Source organism: Oreochromis aureus, linkage group 9 (assembly GCF_013358895.1).
Source record: "Oreochromis aureus strain Israel breed Guangdong linkage group 9, ZZ_aureus, whole genome shotgun sequence".
Lineage (NCBI taxonomy): Eukaryota > Metazoa > Chordata > Actinopteri > Cichliformes > Cichlidae > Oreochromis > Oreochromis aureus.
In genome coordinates, this window is record NC_052950.1 from 22696611 (window position 1) to 22709281 (window position 12671).

The 12671-nt window shown below is 41.9% G+C and overlaps 1 protein-coding gene and 1 long non-coding RNA gene across 2 annotated transcripts; both read right to left on the reverse strand.

Moving 5' to 3' along the window:
- Window positions 1-331: 331 nt before the first annotated feature.
- On the reverse strand, window positions 332-10753 carry LOC120441827 (gastrula zinc finger protein XlCGF8.2DB-like). The gene is made up of 5 exons (XM_039617280.1): window positions 10674-10753; window positions 10411-10438; window positions 3232-4035; window positions 2937-3165; window positions 332-1069 (listed from the first exon to the last, which is right to left on the reverse strand). The coding sequence occupies exons 1-4, from the start codon at window positions 10751-10753 to the stop codon at window positions 2938-2940; spliced, it is 1140 nt and encodes a 379-aa protein (XP_039473214.1). The 3' UTR covers window positions 332-1069; window position 2937.
- LOC120441957 lies at window positions 6896-9236 on the reverse strand. The gene is made up of 3 exons (XR_005614417.1): window positions 9117-9236; window positions 7285-7366; window positions 6896-7063 (listed from the first exon to the last, which is right to left on the reverse strand). It is a non-coding gene; the product is annotated as an uncharacterized LOC120441957 (long non-coding RNA).
- Window positions 10754-12671: the final 1918 nt, after the last annotated feature.

The window sequence follows — 12671 nt, forward strand, 5'->3', positions numbered from 1 at the left end:
AGCAGCATAAAGTTAGTTGTCACCCGGGTCTTTATATCAAGCTCTGCTGTGTTCAAGCTATTAATTACTGCGCGCAGGAGAGCCAAAACACGCATCAAACATTAAAGTTCAGTTATGCCAGCTTTAACCTTGGGATGCCTCAGCTTCTCTTTTATACCCCCCCCCCCCCACACACACACACACACACACACACAACTCTCTGCATCAGGAAGGTCCTGGCAGTTTTCACAAGGTCATGCGAACACATAATTTGACTATGACTTTAAAAATTGGTAACGTCAGGTGTTGCTCTGATATACAGGAAATGACATCACAGCTCAAACTCTTTGTCAGTAAACCATTTCTTTATTTAACATATAAAATTTTGGTTTAAATGTTGCAGGATTTCATAACGCAAACAAGCTGAAAAAAAAAACCCTGCAGAAAACATGGATCGATGCATTCATTAAAAACATGATAACAGGAAACAGATTTTTTGATTCAACTACTGGAACAAAGCTAACCACTCAACACAAACACTACAGTAGAACAGTTTAGAAAGCTTAAAGTGTAACGAGGCACATTTTCATTCTGTTTACAAGATTTACTTAAAAGCGGGAATCAAGACGTAACAGGTTATTCGTAACATGGAATCGTTTGTGAGTGGAGTATGAACTGAGATTACTTAAACTCTTTCACAGATGAAGTTCTCTTTCATGTGTCTGCGTTCATGCTTAGTGTGATCACATGATTGTGAAAGGGTTTTGTCACAGTGTCTGCACTTGTTTGGTTTCTCTCATGTGTGGACTCGCTTTTGAAGCTTATGTGCACTGATGAAGGATGACCCACACTGATCGCAGACGTGCTTTTTAACCCCACTGTGAAGGAGTTCATATTGTTTGAAGTCCTTTGAAGTGGTGAAGCCTCTCCCGCATTCTTTACAGTAGTTCATTTTGTCTCCAGTGTGTTTACGTTGATGTATTTTCAGAGTCCTTCGATGACTGAAAGTTTTTCCACAAAGGTCACAAAAAAAGTCTTTCCCACAGCAATGACAGGGCTGAGAACTGGATCCATCTGTGTCGCTCTGCTTCTAAACAAAGACACAAGCACAGTGTAAGTCAATCCTTTAACATTTTCATCCTCAACATCGCCTGAAATAAAGAGCATCTCTGCCAAAGTCCAATTACATTTTACTGTTTACATTATCACACTCAGCTCAATATAATGTGCTATAAAAACGATAAGAGTAAAAACATTAAATTAATACTAGTTTAATGCTACAACAACAGTAATATAATTCTCAAACACTATCACTAAAAACCTGTGATTAGAGTCTGAATAATCATTCAGAGGTGTTTTTCCATGCAGTAAAATTGCTAACATGCTAACACAATTTGATGAGCAGAGTCAGTAGCGGTTTTAGATACTGGCGACACGGGTGGTTGCCCGGGGCGGCATCGTGGTGGGGGGCGGCATCACGGGCATCGGCAACAAAAAAAAAAAACAATTGCTCGTACTCATGCTGCCCCGACATCAGCCAGCGCATATTGGGGATGGCATAGGCACCGATCGGATTTCTATCGCCCATTTGCTGGGAGTAAGGGCGCCCTCCGTTTGCGGGTTACGCCTGCTGCTTGCGGCACAGGGAGGAGAGGGCGGGGCGGCGGGGGATTCTCTGGCTGACTGGAGCAGCATCTAATAACCAACTCGCAAAATAAAAACAAACCAACAACACGAAAACACCAGACATTATGATACAGACTTATAATTTGCACCGATGTTTTTCTATATTTCCCTCGGGATGAATAAAGTATAATCAATCTGTCAATCAATCAATCAATACACGAAAAGTGAGCGCGAGAGCCCTCGGTGCGCCTGCTCGCTGCTTTAGTCAAAGTAAACTTTATTGTCATCTCCGTTACATACAGTCCAGTATAGAGAGAGACGAGATGACGAGGCTCCAGTTACAGCAGTGCAAGTAAACGAACAATAAATATTTAAGAGTAAAAAATAAATATACACTTTAGGACTACGGGTAAAGGGATCAATAACAATTTAAAATGTATATTTTATATTTTGTTGATTTAAAGTCTCACACACAACCCGTTTTTAAAGTTTAAAAAAGAAAAAAGAAGAGGAGTGTAGCGACTTCCACAGTCGCTAGAGGCCGGGGACTGAGCCTGCCTATTTGCCTGACGCTGTCAACTTTACTTAATAATGCGAGAGGTGGAATTGCTTGCTTGTTTATTAAAGTGCTTGAAAAGTTTACAGAGCAATGTGATCGGCTCGCGATTCAAACTCTTAAAACTTCACAGGCTCTAATGCAAGAAGGGGAAACTCGTTGGCTGCGGTCAACAAAAACTACGGCTACCCAGCCCTCCTCTCTGTCAAAATCAAACCAGTGAATGACAGACTGACAGCGCCCTCTTAATGTCACCGCTAGCAACCACGTGACTCCCGTTACACATCACCATAGCAACCAAACAAATGAAAACCCAGTGATCATTAAAATTCAATACATTTAATTATGGCTCCTAGAAGGAAAAACGAGCAAAAGATACAGGTAAGCAGATGTGTCATTGGATAATGGCAGGTCATGTATCCTAAAACATTAAGAATCAGAATACTTTCTTAATCCCTAAGGGAATTATGTGGGTTACAGTTTCTCCAAGAAGAAATGGTAAAAATAGTAACAGTAACAGACTAAACTCCAAACAATATATGCAATAATTTAATAGTAATTAGTCAGTGTCAATTGTTGGTTTGTCCTGTTCTCATTGTATGACGAGTTATGATGTTTGTTTAGTAGCCGTTTGCATACTATGAATTCTCTCTCTTCATATGTGTGTGTGTGTGTGTGGGGGGGCAGAGGAGTGTTCACCCAGGGCGCCAAATAGTTCTTTCAAACAGTCAGGCTGACAAGATAAAAATGACAAGATAAAAATAGAAGTACATACCTCACAGTACATGCACTTGTAGAGTCTTTCTGGTGTGGATTTGTTGGTGTGCTTTCAAGTAATATGGAGATTTAAAAGTCTTCTCACACAGGTCACATTTATAAGGTCGTTCCTCAGAGTGGGTAAACATGTGACGTTGTAAGCGTGTGTTTATAGCAAACTGTTTGCCACACTGATCACAGCTGTACACATCATGTCCGGTGTGAATGCGTAGGTGTGTATTTCGGCTCTGTTTCAGACTGAAAGTTTTTCCACAAATGTCACAGCTGTATGCCTTAATTCCACAGTGGGTAACTAGATGACTCTTTAAGCCGTTACTCTGAGTAAAAGCTCTGCCACACTGATCACAGCTGAACGGTCTCTCTCCAGTGTGGATGAGTTGGTGTGTTTTTAAGTTTCCAGATTTGGTAAAAGACTTTCCACACTCGTCACAGCTGAATGGTCTCTCTCCACTGTGGATGAGTTGGTGTGTTTTTAAGTGTCCAGAGTGGGTAAAAGACTTTCCACACTCGTCACAGCTGAATGGTCTCTCTCCAGTGTGGATGAGTTGGTGTGTTTTTAAGTGTCCAAACTTGGTAAAAGACTTTCCACACTCGTCACAGCTGAACGGTCTCTCTCCAGTGTGGATGAGTTGGTGTTTTTTTAAGCTTCCAGACTCTGTAAATGACTTTCCACAGTCTCCACAGCTGAACGGTCTCTCTCCAGTGTGGATGAGTTGGTGTGTTTTTAAACTTGCAGACTGTGTAAAAGACTTTCCACAGTCTCCACAGCTGAACGGTTTCTCTCCAGTGTGGATGAGTTGGTGTTTTTTTAAGCTTCCAGACTGCGTAAAAGACTTTCCACACTCATCACAGCTAAATGGTCTCTCTCCAGTGTGGATGAGTTGGTGCGTTTTTAAGTTTCCAGACTTGGTAAAAGACTTTCCACAGTCTCCACAGCTGAACGGTCTCTCTCCAGTGTGGATGACCTGATGCATTTTTAGGGAAGCTTTTACGGTAAAATCTTTCCCACACTCGTCACAGCTGTATTTTTTCTCTCCCTTTCTTCTGTGAGGTTTGTCGGCCTCCTGAGAGCGCTGACTTCTCGGTCCACGTTGGTCCTGCAGTGACAGAGATACAAACAGAGGCAGTGAGTTGTGGGAAACACATTATTCTAACCGGGCTTTTTATTTGTGGTACTTTGTATAAAAGCTTTTTTTAAATAAGTAGTTATACTCATTTTCATACACTCATTGCATGTGCTCATGAGAGATGGCATTGAGTCTTTTGAGGGTCAAACACGCTTACAGACAAAGATATATATTCGACTTGTTTCTAGGGCAAAGATTAGAGACATTTGGCCTGCAAAGTGCCTGTACGTCTGTTCAGTGAGATTAGCACAGGATGTACTCTGGATGTTTCAGAGACATGTATGAGTAGACAATAACGGCAGGAAACACACAGCTTCTCGTGTTCCTTCTTCCTGATGTTGGTGTCATTCGGAACCGCTACATCGATCACTACGGCCGTCTTCTCATGTTTGTCTACCACCACTATGTCCGGTTGGTTAGCCACTACCATTTTGTCTGTCTGTATCTGGAAGTCCCACAGGATCTTAGCTCTCTTATTCTCTCCCATTTTGACCTGGGGACTTCCAAGTTATACTCGGCACAGATACCTGGTGTGATAGACCCCAGCCTCAATGGATCTTGTGCTTAGTGCTTGTTCCTGAGCTGCCATCATTAGTGCTTCCGTGCTGTCTTTCAGTCCAGCTTTGGCAGGGCGTAGGTGTTGACAGCCCGGATCTTGTTCTTACCGTTTAGCTGACTCCTCAGGACTTGCCTGACCCTCTGCAGGTACTTGGTGGTTGCAGCTTTCCTAGCGGCCTCTTCATGATTCCCATTTGCCTGCGGGATCCCCAGGTAATTGTAACTGTCCTCTATGTCTGCAATGTTGCCTTCTGGTAGTTTGATCCCCTCTGTACATACAAATTGTATATGGAATACATATAGAATGTCATACACACCTCAACGCGTGTCCAAGAAAAATCCATTTTGACGCGCGTGAACCGGAAATGTGGGAGGGATGTGGGAGGAAGTTGTGCCAGACAGTATCTTTGCTAGATGGCAGCTGTCGAGCTAGCATTTGAAGAGAGAGTCTCCCTCCTCTATTTACTGTGGAGAGCAGAGCAGCGGCGTTAAGGACGTCCTCGCCCCACCTGGGTCCATCAGGTCCTCCAGAGGCGTGAGCAGTTTGGTGAGTTTCACCACTTGCTCGAGGAGCTGCGCCTGGATGACGGCCGATTTCAGCGATATCACCGTCTTTCACTCGCCAGTTTGAGGACCTGCTGTCCCGCATCGGTCCCAGAATCGCCCGCCTAGACACCAACTACAGGCGCTCAATCCCACCTGCAGAGTGCCTGTCCATCTGCCTGAGGTTAGTAAAAGTGTTTAATACGGTTGTGTTTATTGATACCTGTGCTAATATATGCTAAACTATCGTTTATTCACTGCTAACATGGCTGTGGTATGCTAACAGTGAATGCCGTCGGTGTTTACTGATAGCAAACTGTGGTATGGAGACGACTGTTTATAATATTTCTAGTGATACTCGACAGTTCTCATCAAGTCCCGATTTAATTCAATTTATGCTATGTTATCAGTGTTAGCAATGATAGCATGGCTGTGGTGTCATATCAATGTATGCTCTCAGTGTTTGCTGATATCAAACTGTGGTATGAGGACCACTGTTGGTAATCTTTGTAGTGATACTCACTCCTTTTTTTTTTTTTATAACTGAGAGCTAGATAAAATTGTGAACAGTTTGGTTCATCTTTAGTTATATGGTTCTATCTAGCATATTCTCTCTTGATAAGCTATGTCTTATCACAGGTTAATTTTTCAAAAATATTAACAATGATTTAAGCAAGGGAAGGGCTACATGTCAACATACAACTCTTTATTTCTATTAATGTCTTACTTCATTCCTACCTGATTGACATGTCTAGGAATTATGAGTGATTGGCACACTGTAGTGGTAAAAGTTGCTACCAATCAAATTATGATATGGTAAAGTTAAAACAAAACACAACTGACTGTTTTATATTATATCTAATATATATTATGTAATTATCCTTATAATTACAAAATGTTTTATGTAAGATTTATGTTTTGTAATTTAAATCTGACATCACAAAAGTATTTTGGAATTTGAATAATGTATTTTGTAACCGCAGTACACATAATACTAATTTTGAACAATTTTGTCCAGGTTCCTTGCCACCGGGGACTCCTTCAGGACCATCGCGTTCAGTTTCAGAGTCGGTGTGTCCACAGTGTGCCAGATCACCCCCCAGGTAGCGACAGCCATCTGGGACTGTCTAGTGGACGACTTCATGGCTGTGCCTTCACCTGGAGACTGGCGGTCCATCACAGAGGGATTCTAGGAGCGCTGGAACTTTCCTCTCTGCTGTGGAGCTCTGGATGGGAAGCACATCCAGACAAAGGCACCCCATATATCACATAGGAGACACACACATTGATATGCACTAAATATTTATTCCATTTCTTTTTTTGTGGTGCCCAAATTTATGCACCTGCTTGATTTTGTTTAAACAATTATTGCACACTTTTTGTAAATCCAGTAAACTTCTTTTCACTTATCAAATATCACTGTGTGTGTCTTCTGTATGATATATTTAACTGACATTTTTTATTGTAACAACCAACGATTTATACAGGAAAATAATGGCTATTAACAAGGTTGCCCAAACTTTTGCATCCCACTGTATTAGTATATTCTGTCATTAGTGTAATATGAAATAAATTCTACATGTGTCAAGTCGTGTGCCAACATTTGCTGTGTAGTAGAACTGAGACATTAGTCATTATAAAAATTTATTTGAAATAATATTAAAATTCTCAAACAGAAAAACATTGAACATAAATATATAAAATATAAGTATTTACAGAGAGACAGGAATAAAAAGGACCCAGCTGCTCTCCAGAGCAGGAACAAAGCTGAGGAGGAAATGCTCCATTGGAGACTGGCGTGGCCTCTTCAGGGACACCAGGATGGCCAGCTCCACCGCCGATGGACCATCCTGGGACCAGTCCCTCATCTGCCTCGGACCTGTCCTCCTCTCTGGGCCTGTAAAACAGCACAAAACACAAAGAAATGAGAAGGCTGCTACTAGATTTTAATTTCAACATTGAAAAAACAACAACAACAACAAAAAAAAAAAAAAAAAAAAAAAAAAACAGGATATAATCAGATTAGTTGTAGATATTTAGTAAAGGTGATCACAAGGGAATCCCACCGAGTAAAAAGCTATCAGTGCGTGCTGTACATCTGATGCTACAATTGCATACCTGTGGGTGCAGCAGCAGGAGCTCAGGGACTGGGGAGCAAGGAGAAGCAACAGGGGATGCTCTGCTGCAGAATCAGTTGGTTCTGTCAAGACAATATTAAATGTTAACAGGTTGAATACAATAATCATAGCGAAAGTATATACAGTGGTCCCTCATTTATTGCAGCAGGGGTTGTCAGAATAACTAGCCCCTTGCCACGCACTTTATACACTTTTTTCCCCCACACACATGAACATTAGTCACAGTTCTCACTAGTGCTGGGCGATATGACGATATATATCGTGTGGACGATAGAAAAGTTTCTATCGTGCCATTTGTCTTCTATCGTTTATATCGTTTCTAACCCGAATTTTACAAATTATTACATAAAATATATCATTAACCCTTTACAACTCCGTTTTCCCTAACTATTTTTAAATCCCTGTAGAACTGTAACCACGTAAGGTAGCGCAATAATGTTTTTTTTGCATATGACACTGTAGGAGTTGTACTTACATCTTATTCCATTAGCTTGCCCTAGGTCACGGTTTTCTTCCACATATAGCTTTGCAAAAATTGCATAAAAACACTTCCAGCAACAAAAACATAATATTCCAGACTTGCAGCAACAAAAACACAATATTCCAGAAACAGGCTTTGCCGATCCGATCAGCTGTTCAAGTCAGCGCTGAACTATCTTATGTCCGCCATTACCTGTCCGAAACCGAAGTGACGTCATTTTCGCGGAAAATGTAGTTTTTAAGCTTCAAAGTCTATGTTGGTATTTTTAAAAGTCATGTTTGACTTTATGCTCTTCTGTATCGTTTCTGGGATGCTTAGAAGTCAAATTGCACTGTTGTAAATAGTTTATTTTGATGCACATGCTGTGTTTTTGCAAATTTGCATTTATTTATTTTCATTTTTCCTGTAGTATATAAAAATTTGTGCATCTCAAAAATAAAACTATGAAGACACTCAAAATAAATAAATGTAAAGATAAGCTCTGGCGGACTTGGTTCTATGGTAGGTCTTAAAGGGTTAAATAGCCTGTGCAAATATATTAGTGTTGTCTTCTCACTATACATACTCTTAACTTTATGCAAGAGAAAATAAAGTATAAAAAATGATATTTTTCGCAAAGAAACTCTGTCTTGTGGTTTCGCAAAATGGTGCTGCTTTACGTGCACCCGGATTTGCGACATGCTTTACAGTAACTCAAAACAAAGACTGCACCCTCTCCACTCGCTGTTTAAAGACTGCATACTTTCCAGATGACCACAGGTCAGGTGGTATATCGTGATATAAAATAATTCATATCGTGATAAACATTTTTTCCATATCGCCCAGCACTAGTTATCACAAGTTGATTCTCAAAGTGCAAACCTTTGTAGATTGCAAAACGTAAAAGTATTATGCCGTGTTTTGTCTTCATCTGCCTGCCACTTTCGTGCGCCTTTTTCCCCTCGCGGTGCAGGTGTCTATTTCCGAATGAGGGTCATAGTTATGGGTGTTTTTGTGCTGTTTTATCTATTGGACGTGATGGTTATAAAAACAAAACATGATAAATTTGACAAGCGCAGGAGACACAGCACGGAGGAGATTTGTCAATCAGGCTGCAGAATGCAATGCTGTACTGTGCAAAAAAAAAAAAAATCAGCGAAAAAGCGAGGCAGTGACGGATGAGCGGGACCACTGTGTGCTGTTTATTAATAAACAAAATATATTCCTATATGACAACATGCATAAAAGCAGAACGGTATTTGTACATCAGTGGGAAAATAGCGGTGGCTTGCTAGCTTTTGTGCGGCTTCCTCGGTCAGTGAAAAATGTAAAAGAGAAATTAATGAACTTACCAGGTTGCCCGATCTCTTCACATTTCTTCCTCCAAGCTCGGTCCTTTATATTCCTGTCTCGGTACACAAAGCAGCTGGTGTCGTACAGCTCCGGGTTGTTTGCTACAGCGTTGATTAGCCTTCCTCCATTGAAGAATGAAGGGCTTTGGTTTGATCTGCCCTTTGACCTGGTTACAGCCACGCCACCAGGCTCCTGATTGGTTGACGCGGCGCGATTTGGACGCTGGAGTTCAGATTTTCCAACTCGAGCGGTAGAGGCGAAACACGCGTATGCACAAAATGCAACACAAAAATTCACGCGTGGTTTTTTTTCGCGAGTCAAAGCGCGCCCACGCGCTACACTGACGCGCGTTTCAGGCGTTTTGGCGTTTTCGCGACGCAAATCTGCCTCGAATTTTCGCTGGACGCGCAATCGCGTGTCATCGCGCTCTTTCCATTGACTTTACATGTAAACCTGACGCTCTGGCCGCCTCTATCGCGTTCGGTGTGAACACACCGTTATTCCTGCGTCTTTTGGGATCTTAAAAAGCTTCAAACGACGCGTCGACTATTAAATTAGTCGTTGACGATTTTGATTGTTGACGTAATCGTGACTAGTTGACTAATCATGGCAGCCCTAATATATACATCAATATTTTTCAATACATGTGTCCATATTTATGTTTCCAGATTGTTTGTATAGTGAGCCTTTTAGACTGTACTCTTGGTACAGTTTTTATTCTGGCTGCTTTTGTTTTACACTGTCAAATAAACACAGTTTGCAGCGTTTGTATGTGTGTTGTAACAGTTGCTGTTGTAATGCAGTGTATCACCACATGGCGGCGCCTCCTGTCTCATGACTGGTGTGTCACCCCCTTTTTGTTCTTCTTTGCACTCTCCCGGTAATGGATGCTCTCCTGTGTTTGCGTACTAGTGTGCTCTCGAGTAACGTGTGGTAGAGGTAGCACTTTTATTTTTGATACTCTAAATAAATGAGTACTTTTGGAAAGTTAGAAACTGTTGCTCATTCGCTATCCACCTGCACACCTCCGCGGCTGGCTTCATCTCCACCGCACGTTACAGTGTGCAAAAGCAGATGTGCCAGGCCTCAAAGACAATGGGTGGTTTGCACAACAAAAGCAGGAGGAGAATCGAGCATATGACCTGTAAAAGTCTCAGCAGGGGTGATTAACACCTCGGGACTTGCACCAGAAAATAAAAAAGTCAGTGATTTTAGTAAGTGTTGGGTTCAAGGGATTTACGCAAATTTGAGAAGGGTTAGTAAATCTAGTGTTGAGGTTAGCTCGGTGCTTACCTTTAGATGAGCCCACAAACCGAGAGAAACTCCATGATGAAGCTGGAACTCTTTCCAAACACAGGAAACCGATCAGGGAGCAGAGACCCACGTGGTTCACGCTGATCTCAGCTACGATCCAGGAGACAAGGGTGATGCAGATATCGATTCAAACGTTGGTAGTGGTTTATGATCGATACTCCTCTGGGTTCACTACTTTACTCGCTGCGGATGAAGAAGCAACTCTGTCTGTGCAAACACCTCTTCTTATGCGGCAGACTCACTTTGCTCCACCCCCTTCTTCTGCCCTGCTCGGATTTGTTACTGTGCTGTCACGTGACTCGGCTACACACAGAAAACGCATTTGGACTGCAGAGAGTGAGAAACAGGAGCAACATGTGGAGATATTTTACGGCTGTAAATGCTGGAGAACAGATGGAAGGCTTGTCAGCACCTAAAGCCACAGGGCACCACAACAAGCTGTAGAGTTCAGCTTATTTTTTCACACCTCAGTTAAATGCTTTGACTGAATTCTCAGTGCACACACTCAAACTTAGTGTTTGTGTACACTGTGGACATTATAACCTGACACTGATCAGTGCTGCTCTGACGATCACACTCACATCCATGTAATCATTTAACTGGGATGATCTGGATTTACTGCACAATGCTGAATGTGTCCTTACAGTACAGGGAATAACTCTCTGTGTGTTCCTGTAGAGCACATGTGTCTAACTCAAGGCCCGCGGGCCACATCCGGCCCGGCGTATATTCATATCAGGTGTGTCAGAACACCGGCCCGCGAGATCATTTTATATAGATTTTTTATTACTGTTATGCATGGCCCGGCGATATGAGGTGCTAATAACACACAAACAACAGATCCTGTAACGCAGCGCTGCAGCCTCCTTCCCAAACGTTAGGCTACCTGGAAACATTCCCGCGTCATTCAAGTCAAACTTCTGTTATTGCGAAGCTAGCCCCTCACAATGGCAAAGAGAAAAGTTATTTCTGAAAACAGAGCCTTTCAGCACCGATGGGAGACTGAATATATGTTTACAGACAGCTGGTAACAGTTTACCAGCAGTTTACATTGCTAGTAAACTGGTAAATCACAAAGTGAAGCTGTTGTGAAAGCAAATTTTATTGTAGCAGAGGAGACAGCCAAATCAGCCCGCTGCATGATGAAGCTGTGCGACCTCTTCTATCCAGACAAAACACAGATTTTGACAAATGTGAGCCTGAAGAGAAATACGATTGCTGATCGGGTTTATGAGATGGCCACTGATTTAAGAACACAATTGTGTGAAAGAAGCAAAAACTTTATTGCATACTCTCTTGCTGTGGATGAAAGTACAGACATGATGGACATTCCATGGCTGGCCATCTACATCCGTGGAGAGGAAATATTGAACATTAAATCGATGCACGGGACAACGACAGGAAAAGACGCATGTGAAAGTGTAACCGACATGAAACTGCCCTGGGACAAACTTGTTGGACTTACAGCAGATGGAGCGCCGGTGTTGTGCAGTGAAAAAAAGTGGACAAGTCGGCAGGATGAGAGTAAAGATGCGCAGGAGGAGAAATGTACCGGTGAGTTAACAGCAGATCACTCACTGATCATACACCAGGAAAGGCTGTGTGGTAAAGTCCTAAAAATTGAGCATGTAATGATCACCGTAACGCAAACCGTTGGGTTGCTTTGCAACCCATTTACATGGAAACTGCACCTGTGCAGATTCAGATGGAGCTGCAGTGTAACTCTGACACTGAATGGCCCGCACAGTTTATTAGTTCCATTCCTGAAGCAATGCCCCAGCTCCGTCTACATGTGGCTCAAACCTTGTGTATGCTTTCATTTATTTATTCTGGGGTTTTGGCAGCATGTTCATATTTCTAACTTGCATAATTTTGACAGGATATATTTTTATGAAGAGGAAAATATTTAAAGTTAAAGTTTATTTTTTTAAGTTTATTTTTTTCTGGAATAATACTCCTGTCTGTGTTTATTCATATTTATGTTTAAAAAATATTGTTTTAGTGTGTTCAAAAAATGTTTATCTTGTTTGGCCCGCGGCCTAAAGTGTGCCTTGAGTTTTGGCCCCCTGTGCAGTTGAGTTTCACATCCCTGCTGTAGAGAAACTCTGGGTTTGTGTGCTGACGAGCATCACTCACAGTACGATACGAAAGCTCACTCGTACCTTTCCAGATGTGAGAAATTCAAAAAGATGCTGAAACCTTTAGAACATCATAAACAGTGGCGGTCCTAGGGTGGTAGC

What these genes read in the sequence shown, in the direction of transcription:
- LOC120441827 (XM_039617280.1), bottom strand. Translation starts at nt 10,753, where the DNA reads ATGCGTTTTCTGTGTGTAGCCGAGTCACGTGACAGCACAGTAACAAAT. An exon ending in GAAGAAGGGGGTGGAGCAAA is followed by an intron (nt 10,439 to 10,673) that starts GTGAGTCTGCCG and finishes TCATCATGGAGT; the next exon opens with TTCTCTCGGTTTGTGGGCTC. An exon ending in ACGGCTTAAAGAGTCATCTA is followed by an intron (nt 3,166 to 3,231) that starts GTTACCCACTGT and finishes AGTCTGAAACAG; the next exon opens with AGCCGAAATACACACCTACG.